General features: G+C 40.5%; 1 protein-coding gene across 2 annotated transcripts in view; it reads right to left on the bottom strand.

The window, feature by feature from the left end:
- Nucleotides 1-414: 414 nt before the first annotated feature.
- ABCC9 (ATP binding cassette subfamily C member 9) overlaps nt 415-20,660 on the bottom strand; it is a 122,484-nt gene continuing 102,238 nt past the window's right edge. Inside the window, exons 30-38 of one of the 2 annotated variants that reach the window (XM_075553054.1) lie at nt 16,751-16,852; nt 16,038-16,158; nt 14,501-14,631; nt 13,668-13,746; nt 11,767-11,875; nt 7,757-7,860; nt 5,584-5,717; nt 3,973-4,035; nt 415-643 (exon numbers count right to left, since the gene is read on the bottom strand). In XM_075553054.1, coding sequence (XP_075409169.1) covers nt 506-643; nt 3,973-4,035; nt 5,584-5,717; nt 7,757-7,860; nt 11,767-11,875; nt 13,668-13,746; nt 14,501-14,631; nt 16,038-16,158; nt 16,751-16,852 — 981 coding nt within the window. In that variant the 3' untranslated portion in view covers nt 415-505. Of the gene's footprint in view, nt 644-3,079; nt 3,218-3,972; nt 4,036-5,583; nt 5,718-7,756; nt 7,861-11,766; nt 11,876-13,667; nt 13,747-14,500; nt 14,632-16,037; nt 16,159-16,750; nt 16,853-20,660 lie in introns of those variants that run through there. The other variant, XM_075553055.1, reaches the window with a different exon arrangement.

The raw sequence follows: 20,660 nt of genomic DNA, 5'->3' as shown, positions 1-20,660 counted from the left end.
AAAAATTCTCCTAAGAATTTGAGGATTTCATTTCTCACTACTTAGAACACCCATCCTTCCTTTATTCTCCCCCAATGATATTTGGGGACACAGCAAAAAGAAAAATATAACCTTACAAATAAAAAGATGATTCTGAATATTATTTAAACTTCGATGCCCGAAACATATTAGACTTGAAGTTATGAGACAGGGTAAGCTGTAGGTCTCCATCTAAAGAGGACACAGTAGCTCACAGCTTACATTAGCACAGCCTGCTAATCATGGGAAAACAGAGCAATAAGCAATAGTACTAAGATAGCATTCTTAAAAACACAGAAAAGACAGTATGCTAAGTTGTGCACAAGAAGCATAACATTCATTGTGGAGATGACATGACTACTAATTATAGGACTCCACAACATCATGAACAAACCTAACAACAATCTCGGAAAGTTTAAGGTGTCACGCCACAAAGTCGGCTGTGACTATCTTATGATAAGTCCATGTCTTGCTTTAGGACACGCCTTCACATGTCCGCACGGACAAATGAAGCAAACACCCCATCTTCTTGAGCTAAGAGGCTTTCTGGAGTGTCGTATTCCAAAATGTTTCCTCGCTTCATCACGATAACCAGGTCTGCCGTCAGGATGGTGTGAACCCGGTGCTGTGAGGAAAAAGAGCACAGATGTCAGGGCACAAGACAAAGCAATGTGATAGACAGGCTTCGTCATTCAGAGACATTGATTCTTCTTGGGACATCAAGATAGACAGGAGGCACGGAGTTTTATGAAAAGTATTCTGAGTATAATCAACTCATTATGTTTCACAAATAATACACACATGCTAGTAACACACACATGCATGTAATGTGCATAAAGCGTACAGGAGAGTAACATCAGAGGAGGTGCAGTTTGCAAAACTATATAACATGCTCCTTAGTTACATAAAAATAATGATACATGCTTTTAAATGCTGGCATGCATGGCTGTATCGTTATAAGGCTATATGAACTTGAGTGTAGACACTGTATCAGTTTCATCACTGATTAGCATACATACATGAACAGATGTTTGTTAATTAAGAAAATGATAACAGGAGCCATCATGAGTGGATTGAGTTACTCTTTTTCTTCAATAGTTTTATTGATATAAAATTCACATATCATACACTTCTACAGTTATATCACTTTTGAAAAGAGTTGGGTAGACATCTTCACAATCAGTTCTGGTGCACTGTCTTTTATTTCATTATTTGTTCCCCAAATTCCCCTCATCCTCCCCTACCATCCCCGATAAACCATTGCATCAGGTATTCTCTCTACACATCCACTCATTCTGTGTTTTACAAACTGGAAAAAATAAGAGAAACAATAAAAATTCCAATGAAAACAAAGCAGAAAATAAGTCAATGATGAAAAATAAATAGGAAGAAAGAAAAGATCATCAGAGATATTCAAATAAGTCAGGGAGAAAATTTTTGTAGAGGAACAAGTGAGAAACATTTAACCCTAGGTCAAGAGGGAGGTCACCTGACAAGACATCATATTATCACACAGTGCCATCCACCATAATCAGTGTGCAATAATCTTTGTCCCAGAGCAAAGCTATTCGAGTCCCACAACTGGCCAGAGGAGATCGCCATTTGGGCTTCCATTGTCTGCCATGGCCTTCTACAAATTGGGTCTTCACAATTTAAGCTCTGACACCTTTTGCTTCATCACATGTGGACTCTGTTATGTGTCCTTTTTGGATCACACAGGCTAATATGCTTCTTCCGTGTGAACCTAATCGACACCTTATTAGATCACTGCTTATTTGACTACAAGGGGTTGGGTTATTCTTCTGTTTCAATTGTAATTGCCTATTATGTTAACTCATCTAATCTCAGAGGATAACTCGCTAACTGAAGACTACTGAAAAGTGGTTGAATTTTTGGAAGAGGCAATATGAGGAAGTCCCTTCTTGCAATATTACCATGGATTATCTAATACTTCAAACATGCCTTGTCATCCACATTCATCAGAGATCCCCTAATCACTGCAGATCACTAGTACGCACTCACTCTCCTCACCCCCTCATGATAGCCCTTGAGAAAGGATTCGATGTTAGTCATTGGTAATAATACAGGCTACCACTTAATAATCATATGCAAATCATTGTCATAAGGTGGCTTTGAGTTGGAAACAACTTCAGAGAACATAACGTTACAGTTAACCATAACAGAAAAAATGCTCACATGCATACTTACTAGTCATCAGACTAGTAATTAGTGTATTCCATTAGCCCACAGTAGCTTTGTTTTTATGAAATTTATGAAATCTCCCAAGTATAAACTAAACAGAAAGAGTCTGCCTTTTGAAAATGTTTTTCCATAGAGTAGCAACAGAAAGTAATTTCTCCTCCCAAAATATCTTTCCTTCTACTCTACTGTGAAAGTATTTGAATAAATTGAGGAACTCTTTTTCAAGAATATTTCTCTCATCTATTAAATCAATAATGTTTCCATGTGATTGAACTAATCACACACTCCCCCAGGGAAGAAGGAATCATGAACTTCCTGGGAAACTGGGGAAATTGCGTTTGTCCTTACGGAGACACCATGCGCAGCAGATGGGTGCTAATGAGGTGACATTTCCTGCCACCCAGAGAAAGCTTTGTTTTTATGGGTGCTCTTTCTTCCATTCTTCATTGACAGGAAGGGAAACACTAAGTACAACCTTTATTATGCAGTTCCATTGAAGCTCTTTTTTTTCTTTCTAATGAAGCAATGCCATTTTCAAGGCTGGTAGAGCATTTTAAAGATACTACAAAACTTACCCAAGGAATCATGAAATTGGCCCTAAGAGTGGAGGCAATCAGGTTGGCTACTTCTCAGAAATACTTTCTCTTGCATGCATACCTTTGAAAACATATGCGCATGTCCCATCCAGTAATGAATTTAAGTGAAGCATCTTGTAGAGCTCCTCTGTGTGACAGTGCCCTGTAGTGAGTCCCTGAACCCAAAGCCAACCCTTCAATCACAGTTAGTCTTGCATTCCTCAGAGAAGCCGCTGAAATAGCTACCAGAAACAGAGATATTTGGTAGAGTAGATCATGGTGGTCTACTTGTTGGTCATCACCAGAGTGGAAAAGAGGCCGTTCTTATGAGTGAGTAGGTTTGGACCAGTATCACACTCCACTAAAATACCCTCAGAAAAGACTAAAACAAGGCCTGCATCCATAATAGAAGAGACACGATGCTGGAGAGAAAAGAAACAAGGAAAGAAGAAAAGAGAAGAATCAACCAGTGAGAAAATGCCCAAGGGCCTCATGAAGCCATCACTTCTGTTAAGCAGTAGACATACATGTGAGCACAAATGGCATCCCTCCACCCAAAGAGGAAGACAGAAGGCCATCTTCTTTATTTTAAGAAAGGTATAATATGAGTTTTAAATATTTGTAAATTGTTTTCTATTTAACCGGTACCATCTAAAGTCAATTGTATCTGATTCTGCTGTGAGGTATCTCACTGTCTTGTGTGTGTGTGTGTGTGTGTGTGTGTGTGTGTGTGTGTGTGTGAATAGCCAGAAATAGAGCTTAAGGGGTAAATAGTAGCAGAATTGGCGAACAAATTCAAGAAATTTTGCTTCTAAAGTGTTCATCAAACTCTCAAATGATACTCCCGGGAAAACAACTGAAACGGTGTTGAAAAGATAATTATTTCTTATGAGCGATCAGTTGTAAAAGTACCATCAATGATGTTTGAGCTCCTGCTGCTGTAATTTACAAAATTACAAAGCGGAGGGGAAGGAGAGCAGACAGCTTGGAAAAGAATGAAAAGGCTTTGAAAACAGCTTGCTTCCTCCCCCCCCCCCCTTCTTCCACAGATGCAGAAACACTGACAAAGAAATATCTGCTTCAGCATGAGCATATTGTAATGGCCCAAATCTAAAGGTTATAGAACCTCAGAACAAAGCCCAGAGGGTAGTGGAGCCCCTCCCTCTCTCAGACTTACAGCGATTGTGACAACGGTCCGATCTGCAAAGGCGGTCATGACCACTTTCTGCAAGATGTTTTCCTGCAAAACAACAACAAATGATGCATAATTGTCTCGCGTCTGGGTTCTATTGACACAATGTGCTGTGTCCAAGAACAATGTCCCAAGGAACCCAATCCCTTCTTATAATCCAAGACTTTGTACCTATTATCAATACAGAAAGAATACCAGGTGATCCACTCGGGGAGATTGACAGATTTATGGCCAGGAAAGGCAATGAGAAAAATGATATTTTTTTGAGAAAAATGACATTAAAAATGGCATCAATACCATCACTTTTGTCATACCACAACTAACAACTATTCACAATCCTAGGATGGTGTTAATCTTTGGGGAAGAAAAGAAAAAGATATCCATGCCCAAAATGTAGATTTTGACCCATTACGAAATAATCAAGGCAGGAGTCATTTTCATTCTCACTGCAACGCTTTGCTGGCATTACAATTTAAAGATGTTCATGGGTAAAGACACCATTTCTTCTATGAGAAGCTTAATTATCCAAGCTTTAATGTGAAGGAGTTCCCTTTTCCAACCAGATTGCTTAATCAAACCCAGCCACACCTACTTCATTGAGTTGGTTCTGACTCACAAGCAAATGCAGCACAGTCAGACAGCCTCATCTTTGTCCTACTGCGTGGCTGGTGGGTTTGAACCACCAAACTTATGGTAGGCAGTTCCAAAGGCAACACCAGGGCATCAGGTGTCTTACGACCATTTGATTTTTTCTTACTTTGCTTATCATTTCCTTATAAGAAGCCAAATACTGTAAAAAATCAAAACCCTTTTGATATCATTAAGGTTAATTAGTAAAATGGTTTTATGGTTACTTCAGTTGATTAGTCGTCATAGAAAATATGTCAAACTGGCCCTTCAACAGTTTCACCTCTGGGGCGGTTATAGCCATTCAAAATGTGGTACAAGAAGGTCAATGAGAGACCTTTTTGGCTTTGTCTTTTGTGATGTCAGACTTTTAATGTCAACGTAACTGTCAAAGAGCCGCATTCATGGCTATCTCAGACACAGCTTGTGATTTAATATGAAGCTTCCCCACACCAATCACAGCCTTCAAGACAGATCTTTCTTGGAAACATTTGACTCGTATACATAGTTTTTTCAGCAGGCAACATTTTGGACTTGTTGCTAGGAACTCCTTGAGATGGCCATGATTAACTCTAGCAAATTCTTCTTCTGCAAATTGTCTTAGAAATAATAAGCAACTTTAGTTATCAATAGAATCTATTAAGTAGATTGTTTTAGAATTTGAGTGGCATGATCCATGAATTACAGTACAATATTCCTCTTGGCTAAGCTGTAAAAATCTTGGTTTTGAGAACTTATTAAAATTTATGGCAAATTTACTTTATCTTTGTTTAAATCATAATTCCTTTAAGTCAGGGGTTTTGTCCTATTTATTGCAAATCTCAGCTTGTTAGCATCGATGATCAAGAACAGAGATTAGAGGATACTCTAAACAACACTGAGGACTCAAACCCTAATTTGGAGGAAAGCAGTCATTGCCACACGAATGTCTGCAATTTGCCAACGTCAAACTGTCGCTAACATACTCACTGTGGCCATGTCGATGGAAGCCGTGGCTTCATCCATGATAAGGATGCTGCTCTTGCGGACGAAGGCCCTGGCGAGGCAGAACAGCTGTCTCTGTCCAACACTGAAGTTCTCTCCCCCTTCAGTGACCACTGCATCTGAACCAGAGGAGGTGGCAAGAATGTCATGAAAGGAATGCTACTGACATTTTCCTTGGGCATAAACACCCACAGTCTGTGCTGCAGCAGCATGCTGAAGATCACTTTGTCTCATGCACAGCTATCTGAGTGGAAAAGTGAGGAGGAACTGTAGGAAAAGGAAGACGGACCTCAATGGTCATCATTTCAGTAATAGATGTTGAGTTACACTCTTATTGTCAGATATATATATAAATTATGTATTAGAGTTCTCTAGGGCCCAGAGAGGTGAAGTGATTCCCGATGGCACTCAGCTAATTTGCAGTTGTGGCCAGCTCTTCCATTATACCATTCTACTTGACTAGAAGTTTCAAGTCAGAAGGTTGTTTGATTTTGCTAAACCTATCTCCGGAGTTTACTATTGTTTCTGACATGGTAGCAAAATAAAACATCATTAAATGACTCAACAAATGTTATAGGCTCATGCTCCTTCCATTTTCCATATTCCATCTACATTTCAGAGAGTAAATTATTGCATGTGTAAGATAAATTGTCTTCCCAAGTTCTCATTTATTAGAATTGAAGAAATTTTTAATATATGACTGGAAGAAATTTCCATTGTTTATATTCTTGTTGCATCAAATGATTTCATGTGAACTTTCATCTTTATAGGCCATGTATTCTTCACAGAATAAATAAGGGAGATTCTAGGGATGATGAATGTTATTCATCACCAAAATTGGCCAGAACCAGATATTCATCAAGCAACTGATGTCATCCTTATGAAGACAATGAGCACATAACAATATTCAGTCAGTCGCAGAGCATAAATAACATCCGCTGTTATTTACACCGTACCATAATCTGAACACTATGCTACAATTCAAATCAGGCGCAGACAGCTCTCATACTAGTAATGAGAATGACTACACAGAGATAATTAACTGCCTTTCCAACTTTTCAAGGGGGTCTCCTAGTGCCAAGGGGAAAATATCTACAAGCATCTATCAATTTCTCAAATGATCTTGCAGGGCTAGCTAGAGAGACATCAAAAAACCCAGCAAAGTTTACCCAGACCTCTGAAATTACGCCCACAACATGGCACTGACAAAGCCAATGAAATAATTCTTCAAGGCATGCTCTCGGTGGCAATCTGTTTCTGGAGCAAGCCTTCTCTTTGGGACTTTATTAAAATCAGAAATGCTATTCTTTTTAGATAAGCATCCATTCCAAATTAAACCTATAAATAAACACAATTTGTTTTATTGATTGGTTTTTTAAAAAGAATAAAGATGTCATACAGCACTGCTATTTTAGCAACTGTGTCAAAATTAGAGATCACCAACAAACCTTTACCATTCATATTTCCTTGTTTAATGACATCAGATTTTAAGGAAGCGAATGTAATTTCAAAACAATACATGTTTGTTTTTAAGATTTAAAGTCCATAGAAATCTCTGATGCTTTGTTATTTCTGTTGTTCTTCTTGTCCAATGTAATTTATTTGTCAGAAATAGTATTGCTTTGGAGATTGAATTTATGTCAGTGATTGTCTATGTATAGTTCAACCACTACACAAATAGACAAAGCTTATGCTGGAGCAAGGTAAAAGAAAGTCATGTCTTCAAATTAGATGGACCTGACGCTACACAAATAAAAGGAACCTGTCTCTGGTCTGAACAAAAGAAGTTCCTTCTTAGTTCTCTATGAACCTTACAGTCTTCAAAGGTTCCGCTGAACTTCTTATAGAGAGAAAGCGAGAGAGAGAGAGAGAATATGCAAGTCATGTGAGTAGGTGTGGCTGAAATGAAATATTCTGATTAAAGTGGCCCGTGACAAGCAATAGTAAGAAGCCTGATGGGATAAATGTATTGTTATGAGACACATCCTCCTAATCTACATCTGAAAGTGTTAACCACACTGAAAGGCACTAATGACTGTTAGGGGCGTATGTGAATATAAGGTGTTTCAATACTGGAAGTATGCGGGTCTGCCATACGACGTGGAGAGACATTAATAGAATCAACTGCATATGTAAGAAAGCAACTTAAACAGCATACCTAGACCTCCTGGCAGTGATTTGACCATGTTCTTCAGCTGAGCAATTTCTAAAGCTTCCCACAGTCTGTCATCAGTACATTTGCACTCTGGATCTAAATTAAATCTGCAAAGAAAACAATTGTCAGTAAATACAAGTAAGGACATTTTTATGGGTCTATTTGCTCCTTGTTTCTTTCTTCCCCTCACCACTGAGTGTCCCTGGTTTACACGGCTGCTCTGTCCCCAGAACCTAGACCAGTGCCCAGGGCAGCACAGACATTCAGTCCAAGCTTGATGACTGAATGAGTACATGACCTTAGTGTCAGCAGTGATTTATCACCGATGCTTATTGATGAGGCTGTTAGCAAGTTTCTATACACCATGTGTGCTTCATTTTATTATTATAACATTAGTTTAACCTGATTCGAACAACTCATTGCCATCTAGCCAATTTCAATTTATGGCTACACTGTGTGATACAGTGGACTTCTCCATATGTTTTTCTTGGCTGCAATATTTTTAAAAAGCAGTCTTTCTTCCACTATATATTTCTACTGACACCATCAATCTTTAGATTAGCAACTAATTGCAAAACACTTGCGCCACCCAGCCATCTGACTGGTTGTTAGGTGTTGCAAGTCACTTAATGCCTAGGAAAGTAGTTTTGCGGAACTGGTGGAAACTCTATAGAGAATATTGATGGCTGTTTTTAACCAGCAAGGCTGGCAGTTCAAAACCACAAGCTGCACTGCGGAAGAAAGAGGAGTCTAGGAAACCCACAGGGGCAGTTCGACCTTGTCATAAAGGGTCGCTATGAGTAAGACTTGAATTGATGGCAGTGAGCTTGAGTTTCTGATCAAACACAATATAATATTCATAAACCCTGAGAGACATACATTCACTCTTATCACTACATAATTCCATATGCATAAAATTTTTGATTGGTCTGACAGCTGAACATTGTTTCTCTTCAAGAGAAGACTACGTGGTAAGAGAAGGTTAACGAACACATGGATTAGAGCCAATGCATCTTCATAATGAAGCAGATGGAGGAGGGGAGTCAGAGAGAAGAGGGTGGCTAGAAGGAGAGACAGGATCTGGTGGGTGATACCACACTGGATTTTGGAGCTAGACAAACTTCAGTTGAAATTGCAGCTCCACCACTCACTGGGTGCATACATGTAGGCAAAGTGTGGCTTCTCTGGTTGCTAGTATGAAGGTTAGCTGGGTGAGCCCCAAGCCACTCTGCATGAGAAAAGAGGCCACAATCCATACCGTAAAGATTACAAGCTAGGAGATCCTACAGGGTCGCTCTACTCTGTCTGTCCTACAGAATCCCTCTGGATTCTGGACTAAAAAACAATATATTTTTATTTTGTTTTTTATGAGATAGTAGATTCCTGAAACTTATAGTTATAAAATCATGAACCAGACAGAAAGAGGATTGTAGCAGCATTTTAAAAAGTCATATTGGACACGACTGCCAACTAAATAAGGGAGGGAAAGAAAGAGAGGGAGAACTGAAAAGCCATGGGTAGGGGGCAGCAGGGCACTAAACTCACCCAAGGGGAGGGTATTGTTTATATCACCACAGGAGAGGGAGAGAAAGACCAGGCTTCAATTGGATGCACCAAAACGTGAATATAACATACCGGCATGTACCATGGAACCAATAGAGAGGTCTGCGGGGCCACCCCCTATCCCAACTATGTGGTCAACCCCACTTACCCACCAACCCTCCCCCAGAAGAATGCACTTCAGAGAACAGCATTGGGGCTACAGCTTGGGGAGAGGGGCGAGTTGGATTAGAGCACATGGGAGAAATGAAAGGGATGGAGAGGGAAGGGAGGACATCCTGGCCCACCAAGCCCGGAAAATGATATTCCTGCTGGGAGCAGACAACACACAGAAAGGACCATAGGGCCAGCTCTACCACTGGACACAATGTCCCTCACTGAACCATATCACTATGGAGGACAACACTGGAGACACAGTGCGGGAAGAATGCACAATCTGACCCCATCACGCTGGGGCGAAACACTAAGAGCATGCAACACAGTAGTAAGGGGAGCAAAGTGATGGAATCCCTAAAGAATACCAAAAATAGACTTTGGACAAAGAAGGTGGCACCCCATCAGACTTGACTGAAAAACACTCAGAAAGGGGTTATTGTTATTTCATTTTTGTTTTTTGTTATTGTTATTGTTTTGTTGGTTTTGACTTTCTTTGTTGTTTCATTTGGCTATGCCGGTTTTTTGCACTTATTAATGTATCTGCATGTCCATCTAGATAAGATAGGTGGGATAAATAATTCAGAGATGAAAAGAATGGGAACAATGGTTCTGGGGGCATATAGGAGAAGGGAAGGTGGGAGACAGGAAGGTGGGGAGGAAACCAAACCAGGGACAAGGGAACAACAAGTGAACTAAAATCAATGGAAAGAAGGGTGTGGAGTGCTTAGTGGGGCTTAATCAAGGGCAATGTAGCAGCAAGGAATTACTAAACCTGAATGAAAGCCGAACATTATGGTGGGACAAGAGGGAAGTAAAAGGTAATAGAGAAAAGAACCAGGAGACAAAGGACATTTATACAGGTCTAAATACAGACATGTATATATGTAAATATATGTAATGAGAAGTGAATATAACTATGTACTCATATCTATATGTTAAGAATTAAGGTTGCAGATGGACATTGGGCATCAACTCAAGAATCCCCTTAACACAAGAACACTTTGTTCTAACAATCTGGCATTCTGTGATGCTCACCTTCCTGACACAATCGCTGAAGACAAAATGGGTGCATAAGCAAATGTGGTGAAGAAAGCAGATGGTGCCTGGCCATAAAAAAATATAGCATCTGGGGTCTGAAAGGACTGACAATAAACAAGCGGCCATCTATCTCAGAAGCAACAAAGCCTACATGGAAGAAGCACACCAGCCTGTGTGATCATGAGGTGTTGATGGAATCAGGTATCAGGCATCTAAGACCCAGAACAAAATCATATTCAATGTGAATGGGGGTGGGTGGGCATGGAATGGAGACCCAATGCCCATCTGTAGACAAGTGGACATTCCCTCATAGAGGGGTCACAGGGAAGAGATGAGCCAGTCAGGGTGCAGTATAGCACCAATGCAACACACAACTTTCCTCTAGTTCTTTGGTGCTTCCTTTCCCCCACTATCATGACCTCAATTCTACCTTACAAATCAGATTATACCAAAGCATGCACACTGCTACAGACAAGAGCCCGCAACACAGGGAATCCAAGATAGACAAACCCCTCAGGACCAACAATGAGAGTAGAGATGCTAGGAGGATTAGGTTAGGATAGGGGAGGGGGAAAAGGGGGGAATTGATCACAAGGATCAACCTTTAACCCACTCCCAGGGGGATGAATAACAGAAAAGTGGATGAGGGGCAATGGAGGATGATGTAAGATCTGAAAATAATAATCTGTAACTTATCAAGTGTTCGTGAGGGAGGGCGGGGGAATAAATGGGGCGCTGATATCAGGGGCTCAAGTGGGAAGAGAATGCTTTGAAAATGATGATGGTGGCATGTGTGCAAATGTGCTTGACACACTGGTTGAATGTATGGATTGTGATAAGAGATGTAAAAGCCCCCAATAAAAGTAAGGAAAAGAAAAAAGACAAAAAAGAGTCACAATGGCTGAAAGAAAAGTGGTGCCATGTGGGAAATAGTTAAGGATATCATGAAAAACTCTCCATATCTGAGGCTAGGCCAGACAACCTTAGGGTTTGGCAGGATGCCTATAGACTGTAGCATGCCGGGAATGTCTACCTGCAAGCACTGAAAGGAGGAGTAGCTTTTGTAGAATCAAACTGAACGTGAAAAGCTCCTGGAGACATGAGATTGACGTCTACAGGTGTACAGGGTTCCCAGTCCAAATTGTCCTCTTGAGAATGGCATTTCGTACACACCCCGAAAATGATAGCTGGAGAAAATCAGGACTCCAAGGGTAAGGCACGTGGATTTATCACCATGTGACCATGAATATGTCACCTACCTAATAGAACCACTGAACAGTATTGGATCTTGCAGAATGATCGAAAGTCTAGAACGTAGCGTGTGTAGTGGTAATTTAGAAATGTCTATTCCATCAATGACAATCTTCCCTGTTAGAAAGAAACAAAAATTACAGAATGCATTAAAACCACAAGTAAAATAGCATTTATTTACTAATATGAAATATTTCCCTAGTTTAAGTTAGGATTCTGAAGATTTCCATGTATGTATAGTTCAATGTATCTAAGAAAAATACACATTTTGGTGATAGTTTATCTTTCTTATTTACTTTTCCCAAAGACATGTACAGTTTTCATTCAGTTTATGTATCACCTGCCAACAAAATCAAACCTTTTCCTCCCACTGGGTCCTCTTCTTGTCAGCATCCCTTTATTGGCCTTCTCTGCTGTCTCGTTCTGCGTAGGATCTAGCACATCTGACATTCTACATGTATTTCTTTTTATCCCCTCCAGTAACAGAATATTAGCGAGAAGATGGGAACTTTTTAGACTTATTCTGCTGTATTGATTAAATAATACAGTGTACCAAAATATGAAAGTAAATTCAATGAAATAGAAACATAATTTTCTCCAAACTCTCTGTAGGCTTACAGGGCCTTCAGTAGTCTTGATGTACTTTCCCGAAGGTGGAGACTCACTTGACCATGTCACTGTTGTGCACAGATGACATTGCTCAGTGAAATGAATTTATTCAGTTTGGAAAGGCAGATCTGCCCCATTTGATAGCTGGATTTGGATTCAGGTAAGTAAGAGGGATTCATTTAAGCTCTCTCTTTCAAGAACAACATATCAAAATTTTAATATCCTAATGCTATTAAAATGATAATAACTCACATTGGGCCTGCAAACATGCTTCTGAACTCATGAAAGTAAGCTTAGCCTCGTATGCTCAGTCAGAGTCACAGATAGTAAATGGAATGTGTCTGCTTAGAGCATGTCATGGTTTCAAACACAAATCCCAGTGGAAATCCTTAAAATATCTTGGTATTATTGCTAGCCAGAGGACTACAATGACCACAGTTCAACACTGTTGTTTATAAACTGACCTCTTTATCTCACTGAGCTGTTGTGTAGATTAAATTATGTAATATAAACTGTCAAGTACAATAAAAATGTGAAGTACTATGACCCCCCCCATCAAAATCATTACAGCTAATAATAGTAAGCACATCTTTGATGTATTTGGTGGCCTAACGCATTGCCGGATCCTCTTTCCCTCAAGACTGCTATGAACTGATCTCTTTATGAGACACTTGATAGAGTAGGTAATGTGATGTATTTTTCTAGAACAAAGATCCATTATTTCAATGTACTTATATATCTGATGCATTAATAATTTTACGAATGAATACAATTTTTATGTACATTAGCTGATGCTTGGCTCTTTACACCGAAAGTTGCCTCCTTGCAAAATGTTCAACTTTTCATGCCACGCTATTAAGAGGGTGACAGTAGGTGTCATGTACTAAGATGAAACTTCCATATGGTCTATCTTTTTGCAATTGTTTCTTCGATAGATAGAGATCTCGTTACAGTGGAGGGACATAAGATCAACTGGGAATCCCTCTTTTTTCTTGGGGGCACTGCGCCGACCTCCTGCTCTTCAACGTGGGTGGCCTTGTTCGGATTTCATCACTTCAATAGAAATCGGCAGCAGCCATTTCTAGAGCTCGGTTTCCGGCTCAGAGTTTTATTCCCGCAGTTCTATGTTCTATCTTTACTTCTAGGCTGATTGTTTGTGACACCTGCCTCGAACCTTAGGATGCAAGATGCAGACTTCTTTCTAAATATTTGCTTTTTATTTGGCCGGAATTGAACAAATCGGCGTTGTATTTGGTTAAGTCAAAGGACCACGCGGCCCACTCAGAATGAAGCAACTTACCGTCAAATATATCGACCATTCTGAAGAACGCCAGGGATAAGGATGACTTTCCACTGCCAGTGCGGCCACATATGCCCACCTAGCAGAGGGCCCAGAGAAGACAAGGTTCAGGCTGAGAGCAGGCAGTGCTGGCACGCGGGTTTGCTTGTATGTTTAAGTGAGACAGGGCACCCCGATGAAACCACGCTTCTAGTCGAACACGTACACTGTGCATATCACTCAGAAATACCTTTGCTCCTCAGACCTCCTTTATCATTATTGAGTTAAAAACCCGGAGGCCTCATTGGTTCTTCAGTGACTCCATTTTCATTGTTCTCATTCCCGTTCTATCGTGACAGTTTTCTTTCATGGCTTTATGTTTGCATTTAGTATATTGCCAGTGTAATAAAAATTACTTTAATTTCCCTTAGAAAGAATATTTTTATAGCAAACCCCCCCACCCCCCAGAATGTACCAATGTTTTCCTGAACATTGAATACAATAAATACAATACAATAAATCAATACAATACAATACAATACAATAAATCATTTCGGGAATAGAGCTGATAATGGAAAAGTCCCTGAGGTGATATGTGGTATAGCCATAGAAAAAAATCAGAAAAAGGTAAAAATACCCCTATTATTGACTTTTTAGATCCCTGTGGAAGACTAATGAATAACAATAAGACTCAGAAAACACATATTTTATCCTGATCCTATCTTTTTTCATCTCTTGTGAGTAGGAAATATTCTGTGAGCTCATGGAGAATATTCTTGTCTGAGATGTCTGTCTCAAGATAGCTCAGATGTTTCATGTGGAAAATAAAAATCGATTCACCATGGATTGCATACCTTTTGCCCAGGTTTGATATAAGCCTTGACATGTTTAAGGACAGGTTTCAAATTATTTTCATATCTGACACACAGATCATGGATCTTGATCTCCCCTTCCTGTGGCCAATGGTCTGGAACTTGAGCAGGATCTGCAGGTGGGGCGTTGATTAAACCGATAGATAAACACAGACATATGCCTACATATGCATATACACCAAAATATCCAATATCCAACTCATAGCAATCCAGAGGTCAGGGAAGAACAGCCCTGCTGCGTTGCCAAGACTGGAACCTTGTACTGGAGTAGAAAGCCTCATCATTCGCCCATGGGGCAGCTAGTGGTTTAGAACTGCTGACCTTCCCATGAGAGGTCTAATACGTAAGCAATGTTCCATCAGGGCTCACACATATGTAAATCTTTATAAAATTTAAACATAAATCTTTTGAAAGATTTTTTAAAAATCAAATCTTTGTAGAATTTAAATTGCAGTAAATGTCTCTTTACCAGAAACTTTAAAAATAGTTTTCTGCTTCTTTAATGAATATTAACCAGTGTCATGTCTCTTTCATGTTCCATCACTCAATTCTACAGACAGAGAGTTGATTTATTCATTAATCCATCTGAAGGCCTACAATATGGGAAGGGCTGGGCAAGACGCTGGGAATGGGTCAGATGAAATCCCTGCCTTAATGTTCTCGCTGACCTGGGGGAGCAGATACATCAATCACCATCTACAGGGCTGCCCAGATGTTCAAGGTGCTCTGTGAGCACCGATGGGGCGAGCCTAACAATTCTAGGGTTTCAAAAGGCCAGGGTGTCTCTTCAAAGGCAATTTCTTAAGAACTGAGGGATGAGTTTTAAAGCAGGAGAGCTGGGGATTGGAGAGACAGGAACAGGAGTGCAGGGGTGGGTGGGAGAGAAAGCATGCGGGTTTAGCCAGAGTAAAAGTTGTGAGGTGGGGGTGAAGAGAGAGGAGACCAGGCAGGTGGGCGGGGCTGACTAAGGAAAGCTCTCCAAGGCTTAGCATCTCATTATTTAGCTATTGACCTTGAAGAACAGGAGAGATGTAGAACAATTTAGGCAAAGCAGTGCCTTTTAAATATGAGTTTTGTATTTCAGAAAGATTGGTCTGTCCTTGGCAATGGATTTCCTGGCAGTTCCTCTCTAGCAAAGCTAAAACTGTTAGTATTTTAAGATCCAAGTTTCTTCCTAATAGTGTCTAAGTTATTAGGGTCATGAGATAGTGAATAAATAGTTTAGAATTCAGGTAAGTAATTAACTTAATACTCTCCAAATATTTTTATAATTGTCTTTAATATTATTAAATAATATCTCTTTGGACTCTGGTTAATATCAGGACTTCCCAGGCCTTCTCATCTTTTCAGATGTGCATCATCAAGCAGAGCAAAGCAAGATGGAAAGGGAGTCTCGCGATATGGAAGGGAAAACCACTAGCATGCAGAACAAGAGCAAAAGGAACAAGGTTCCAGACACATAAGAGGTATTTGTTTAGGAATAGAAATGAAGCACAAACAATGATATTCAGATCAATACCCATGGTGCCTTCGTAGTTCTCAGACTCCATAGTCAAGAAACTGTTCACTTTCTTCACTGCACCCATCTGGACCTCCAGGTCAGCCAAGTTTCTCACCACCCAATTTAAATAATTGGTTATCTATGGCAGGGGATAGAAATGAACACATTTAAAATGCAATATCAGTTTTGTAGTCCCTGGATAGTGCCGGAGGAGATGACTCCGTACATTGTGTGGTCCATGTCCGAGTGCCCCAGGAGATTGGAGGCCAGAGAGAAGGTCTTGGGATAGTCAGATTTTCTTCTAGGGCCCTTAGATGCCATTGTTTTGTGAAACTGTCACCTCTTTTTCTCTGCACAATGAATATTTGTATGCACCCCTATTTGCACCGATTTCTTTTATAGTCCCATTCATTTTTGTGTCCCCAAATGAACTGGGAGCAACTCGAGACAGGAATCCCAAGCAGCTTTGTAGGAAGAACCTCGTATGAACAACCATGGAAGAACAATTATGGAATTCATATACCTCTTAAAACTTGGTTCACAATATTAGAAATGAATCCAGGGTGTCCTAAATGCTAGAGATTGAATTTGAATCTTGATTGTCTGCAAGACTGTCATCTTCTTAAAAATTTCAATCTCCCCCGCTCCAACATTCATGAATAAGAATTGATCAAACCTAGAGAGAGTACCTGTAACCCTGCACAGAAGAAGACACTGCCATCCCTACTTACTGTAAGTGCATAAAGGAGGCCTAAGCCCACCAATCCAGAATTGGAAGACCCACTGATGGATGCAATCGATGCAGTAAGGACAATGCAAGCCCCAAGATAATCCTAGGAAGAAAACAAAAAAAAAATTTTAAGATTTATTTTCAAATTCTTACACCAAAGATCACAATCAACTTAGAAAAGTGGGCACTTGGAGAAGACACAGTACTCCGTGTCAAGTTCCAAGGTTACCTTAGATCCTCAAGCATGACAATGAACAACATTAGGTCTGGCGTGAAGAGTGATGTAATGCTCTCATAGATGATGATGTGGCTTCAGAGAGGAAATGTGCCTTGCTGGAAGTTAAACTGTGATGCATGGCATAACCGTACTGGACCGGACAGAGGGCTTTCTTTTCTTTCGATTCTACAGCACTGTGTTGCCATAGAGACGGCTAGACAGACCATGGAATTTAGATCTGATTTCCTGGCTAAGCTTCCTTTGTACTCAGATCTGGATGTGATCTGAAGAGTCCTGATGGCATGAGGGGTCATGAGTTGGGCTGCTAATGGAAAGGTCAGCTGTGGAAATCTCCAGCCGCTCCACAAGAGAAGGATGGACCTTGCGGCTCCCGTGAAGATCTGCAGCCTCAGATCTGCAGTTATTCTGTGTTCTGTGGTGTTGCTCTGACTAGGAATCAATCCCATGGCAGTGAGTCGGAGTCTGGATCTGATTCGTTCTCCTGGGTCCTCTGGTGAGGCCCTCACAAGAGTCTGCTGCTGGTTACCTTGTGGGGCTTAGGCACCATCAGAAGCAAAGCTGCTGAACGTTTGGTCAACTAACTACCTGGCTGTCGGTCTAGAGCATTTACCCTGCATGTTTGATATAAACAAGAACAAGAGGAATACTTACTCACAAATTGGAAGTATAGGTCTGTCTTGGAGTGCCTAGACGGTCTCTGACTAAATGGTAAATTCTTTTGCTAACTTTCAAAATCTCACAGGGCCAGCTTTAAATTTAAGATTTAGAAGACCTCTGTCCTCTTCCTACGTGAGATTTAGGAAACACCTGTCAATTTCCCAACACCCTTTTCTTCTCCATTTCCCAGTATTCTTAGTGTTTATGTATTATCCTTCCAAAAGTAAATATTAAAGCTTCTCATGCCAATGTGTTACATGTCCCAGAAACCAGTAAAATTCCAGGCATAGGTACTTTGTACAGTTATCTCAAGTCTCATGCTATTAGTGATCACCTTCCCTAGTTAAACACATCTCTGGCTCCATGAAGTACTAACAGATAGATACTAAGAGTTTAACAACACTGATAAAGTTGTTTGACATGCTGAAACCAAATAATGACATTTATCAAATCTAATCATAGTACTGGGTGGACCAATCTTGTCCCCAAATGCATTATCTCCTGGAACCTCAGAATGTGACCTTATTTGGAAATAGGGTGGATTCCAGATGTAATTAGTTATGATGAAGTCATACTGTATTCGGCTGTGTGTCAAGCCCAGTGACTGGTCTCCTTAGAAGAAGGCCACGCGAACACTGAGGCAAAGATTGGAGTGACGCAGCTATAAGATAAGAAGCAACAAGGATGGCCAGAAGCTTCCATCCACCAGGAAGAGGTACAGAACGAGCTTTTCTCAGGGCCTTTAGAGCATCTTGGTTTGGGGCTTTCTAACTGCATGAGGAGTTTGCTGTTGCTGTAAGTGAAGTCCGCGCACATGTGCGCATTCTCATGTCTTCGGCAGTGAGACGCAGCAATTAGATTGTTGGTAGATGAATCAAGGAGCCCAAACTTGAAGTCAGAGATCTGAGTTCACGTTCTGGCCTAGTGAATACTAGCTATTGAGCTTGAGCAAATCATTTCACTCTTTTGGGACCCCTGTTTCCTCTTTGGAAAATAGAAGAGATACCCGATTCATAGAGAGGGAAAGGCATAAAAACACTGTATGCCGGGTAGGTTTCCCACCCTCATGCGTCGAGATATCTGCTTTATCCCCTGAATGAGTTTCACATGCTCAAAGCAAGCTTAAAACTCTGTGCAATCACAAAACATACGAGGTAAGAAACGTCCCTACAATGTAATTCCATATTAAATTCTATGGCCTTTGCAGAGAAAAAGACTTAAAAAAAAAACAACAAAAATAGAAATGAATCATGTAGTTTATCCCTGGAAGTAATAAATTCCCCAGAGGCAGCAAATACTTCTTGGATTGCTCTGGCAATGTAGTCACCTGCTCACTGGCACACTCCAAGGAGATCGTTTGTGCTCTTTGTCTGAGGCAACAATTCCATGGAGGCGGAATCTCAACCATATGGGCTATTCGCCTACACTGGATGCATGCCGACGTACGTCTACACACTTGTGAAGAGGTGAGAGTCATGGACAGTGATATGCATTCTTCCCTGTGGCCTTTTTGTCTAAGGTTGACACTTTTTCTGTATTGTGCTGAATTATAACTTCCATTGAGTTTGTCAATTCAACACTCCCATGCAGAAGGAAAGCATTTGATTCTCCTGTCAAGTTATAGACAACATAAAACAGAGGCTGCTAGTGATTCAATTGATTGATATTGTTATTGCAATGAAACTGATGCTTTATTAAGCTGATTTATAATGATCTCTTATAATGATCTCTTTCCTCTGTATCGCCCTAAAAACTCAAATCAAACTCACTGCCATCAAGTTGATTCCAAGTCACAGTGACACTGTGGGACAGGCTAGTAGTCCCTGTGCGTTTCTGGGATGGGAATTCTTCACTAGAGTCGAACACCTCATTTTTCTCTCACGGAGTGGCTGGTGGTTTTAAACTGCTGGTTTTGGAGTGACCAGCCCTGTGCATGACCACTGCACTAGCAGGCCTCCTAAGGCATTTGGTATATGTCCAGTACCACTCAGTGCCTAGAACCACTGAGCATCTGGAAGAACTTATGATAGCTTCTAAACTACAGCAACCACATACACCTGTTGATTGAGGACATCTGGTCACACTCAGGATCATCCACAGGATACTTCTGTTGTTTCCCAGACAGCAGATTCTTGGGTAGTTTTACCTGCAGGATTATATTTATTTCAGCCTATTAACTATAAGGAGGAGTTGTTGTTTTGCTTTGGCTTCCTGGTGGGAATTTTCTATCATCCTTTCACCATACAGCAAGAAAAAGCCTTGGAAAAATTGCCTTTAGATAGAGTTACACAATTTTTGCAAATGGAAACACCGGTGCCAAAGAACTGGAATTGTTTAGCGCAGAGGGATGAAGGGAAAACATTGCTGAAAAAACAGAACATACGCAGCACTCAAAGGTTAGGCTGTAGTGACACACGGTGCACAACTGCGGCCCACTTTCTTTGGCAGCCAAAGGAAAACACACTCTGCTTGGCTGCCAAAGCAACCTGGGTGGTCACAGTCTAGCTACTTTTCTGCCAGCCAAATGGTTTTATTCTTCCAGATTCATGTATTTTTTAGCATGTTATGGTCTTTATTTATTTATCTAAAACTGAATGCGGAATGAACATGGCGGAAATGAATGCGGAATGAACATGGCGGAAATGAATGCGGAATGAACATGGTGGAAATGAATGGGAATGAACATGGAGGAAATGAATGCGGAATGAACATGGAGGAAATGAATGCTGAATGAACATGGAGGAAATGAATGCAGATGAACATGGCGGAAATGAATGCGGAATGAACATGGCGGAAATGAATGCGGAATGAACATGGAGGAAATGAATGCGGAATGAACATGGAGGAAATGAATGCGGAATGAACATGGAGGAAATAAATGCTGAATGAACATGGAGGAAATGAATGCAGATGAACATGGCGGAAATGAATGCGGAATGAACATGGCGGAAATGAATGCTGAATGAACATGGAGGAAATGAATGCGGAATGAACATGGCGGAAATGAATGCTGAAT

The sequence above is a fragment of the Tenrec ecaudatus genome, chromosome 6, assembly GCF_050624435.1.
Source record: "Tenrec ecaudatus isolate mTenEca1 chromosome 6, mTenEca1.hap1, whole genome shotgun sequence".
NCBI classification, from domain to species: domain Eukaryota; kingdom Metazoa; phylum Chordata; class Mammalia; order Afrosoricida; family Tenrecidae; genus Tenrec; species Tenrec ecaudatus.
Note: the sequence above shows the minus strand (reverse complement) of the source record. Positions and strands in the feature narration are given on the sequence as shown.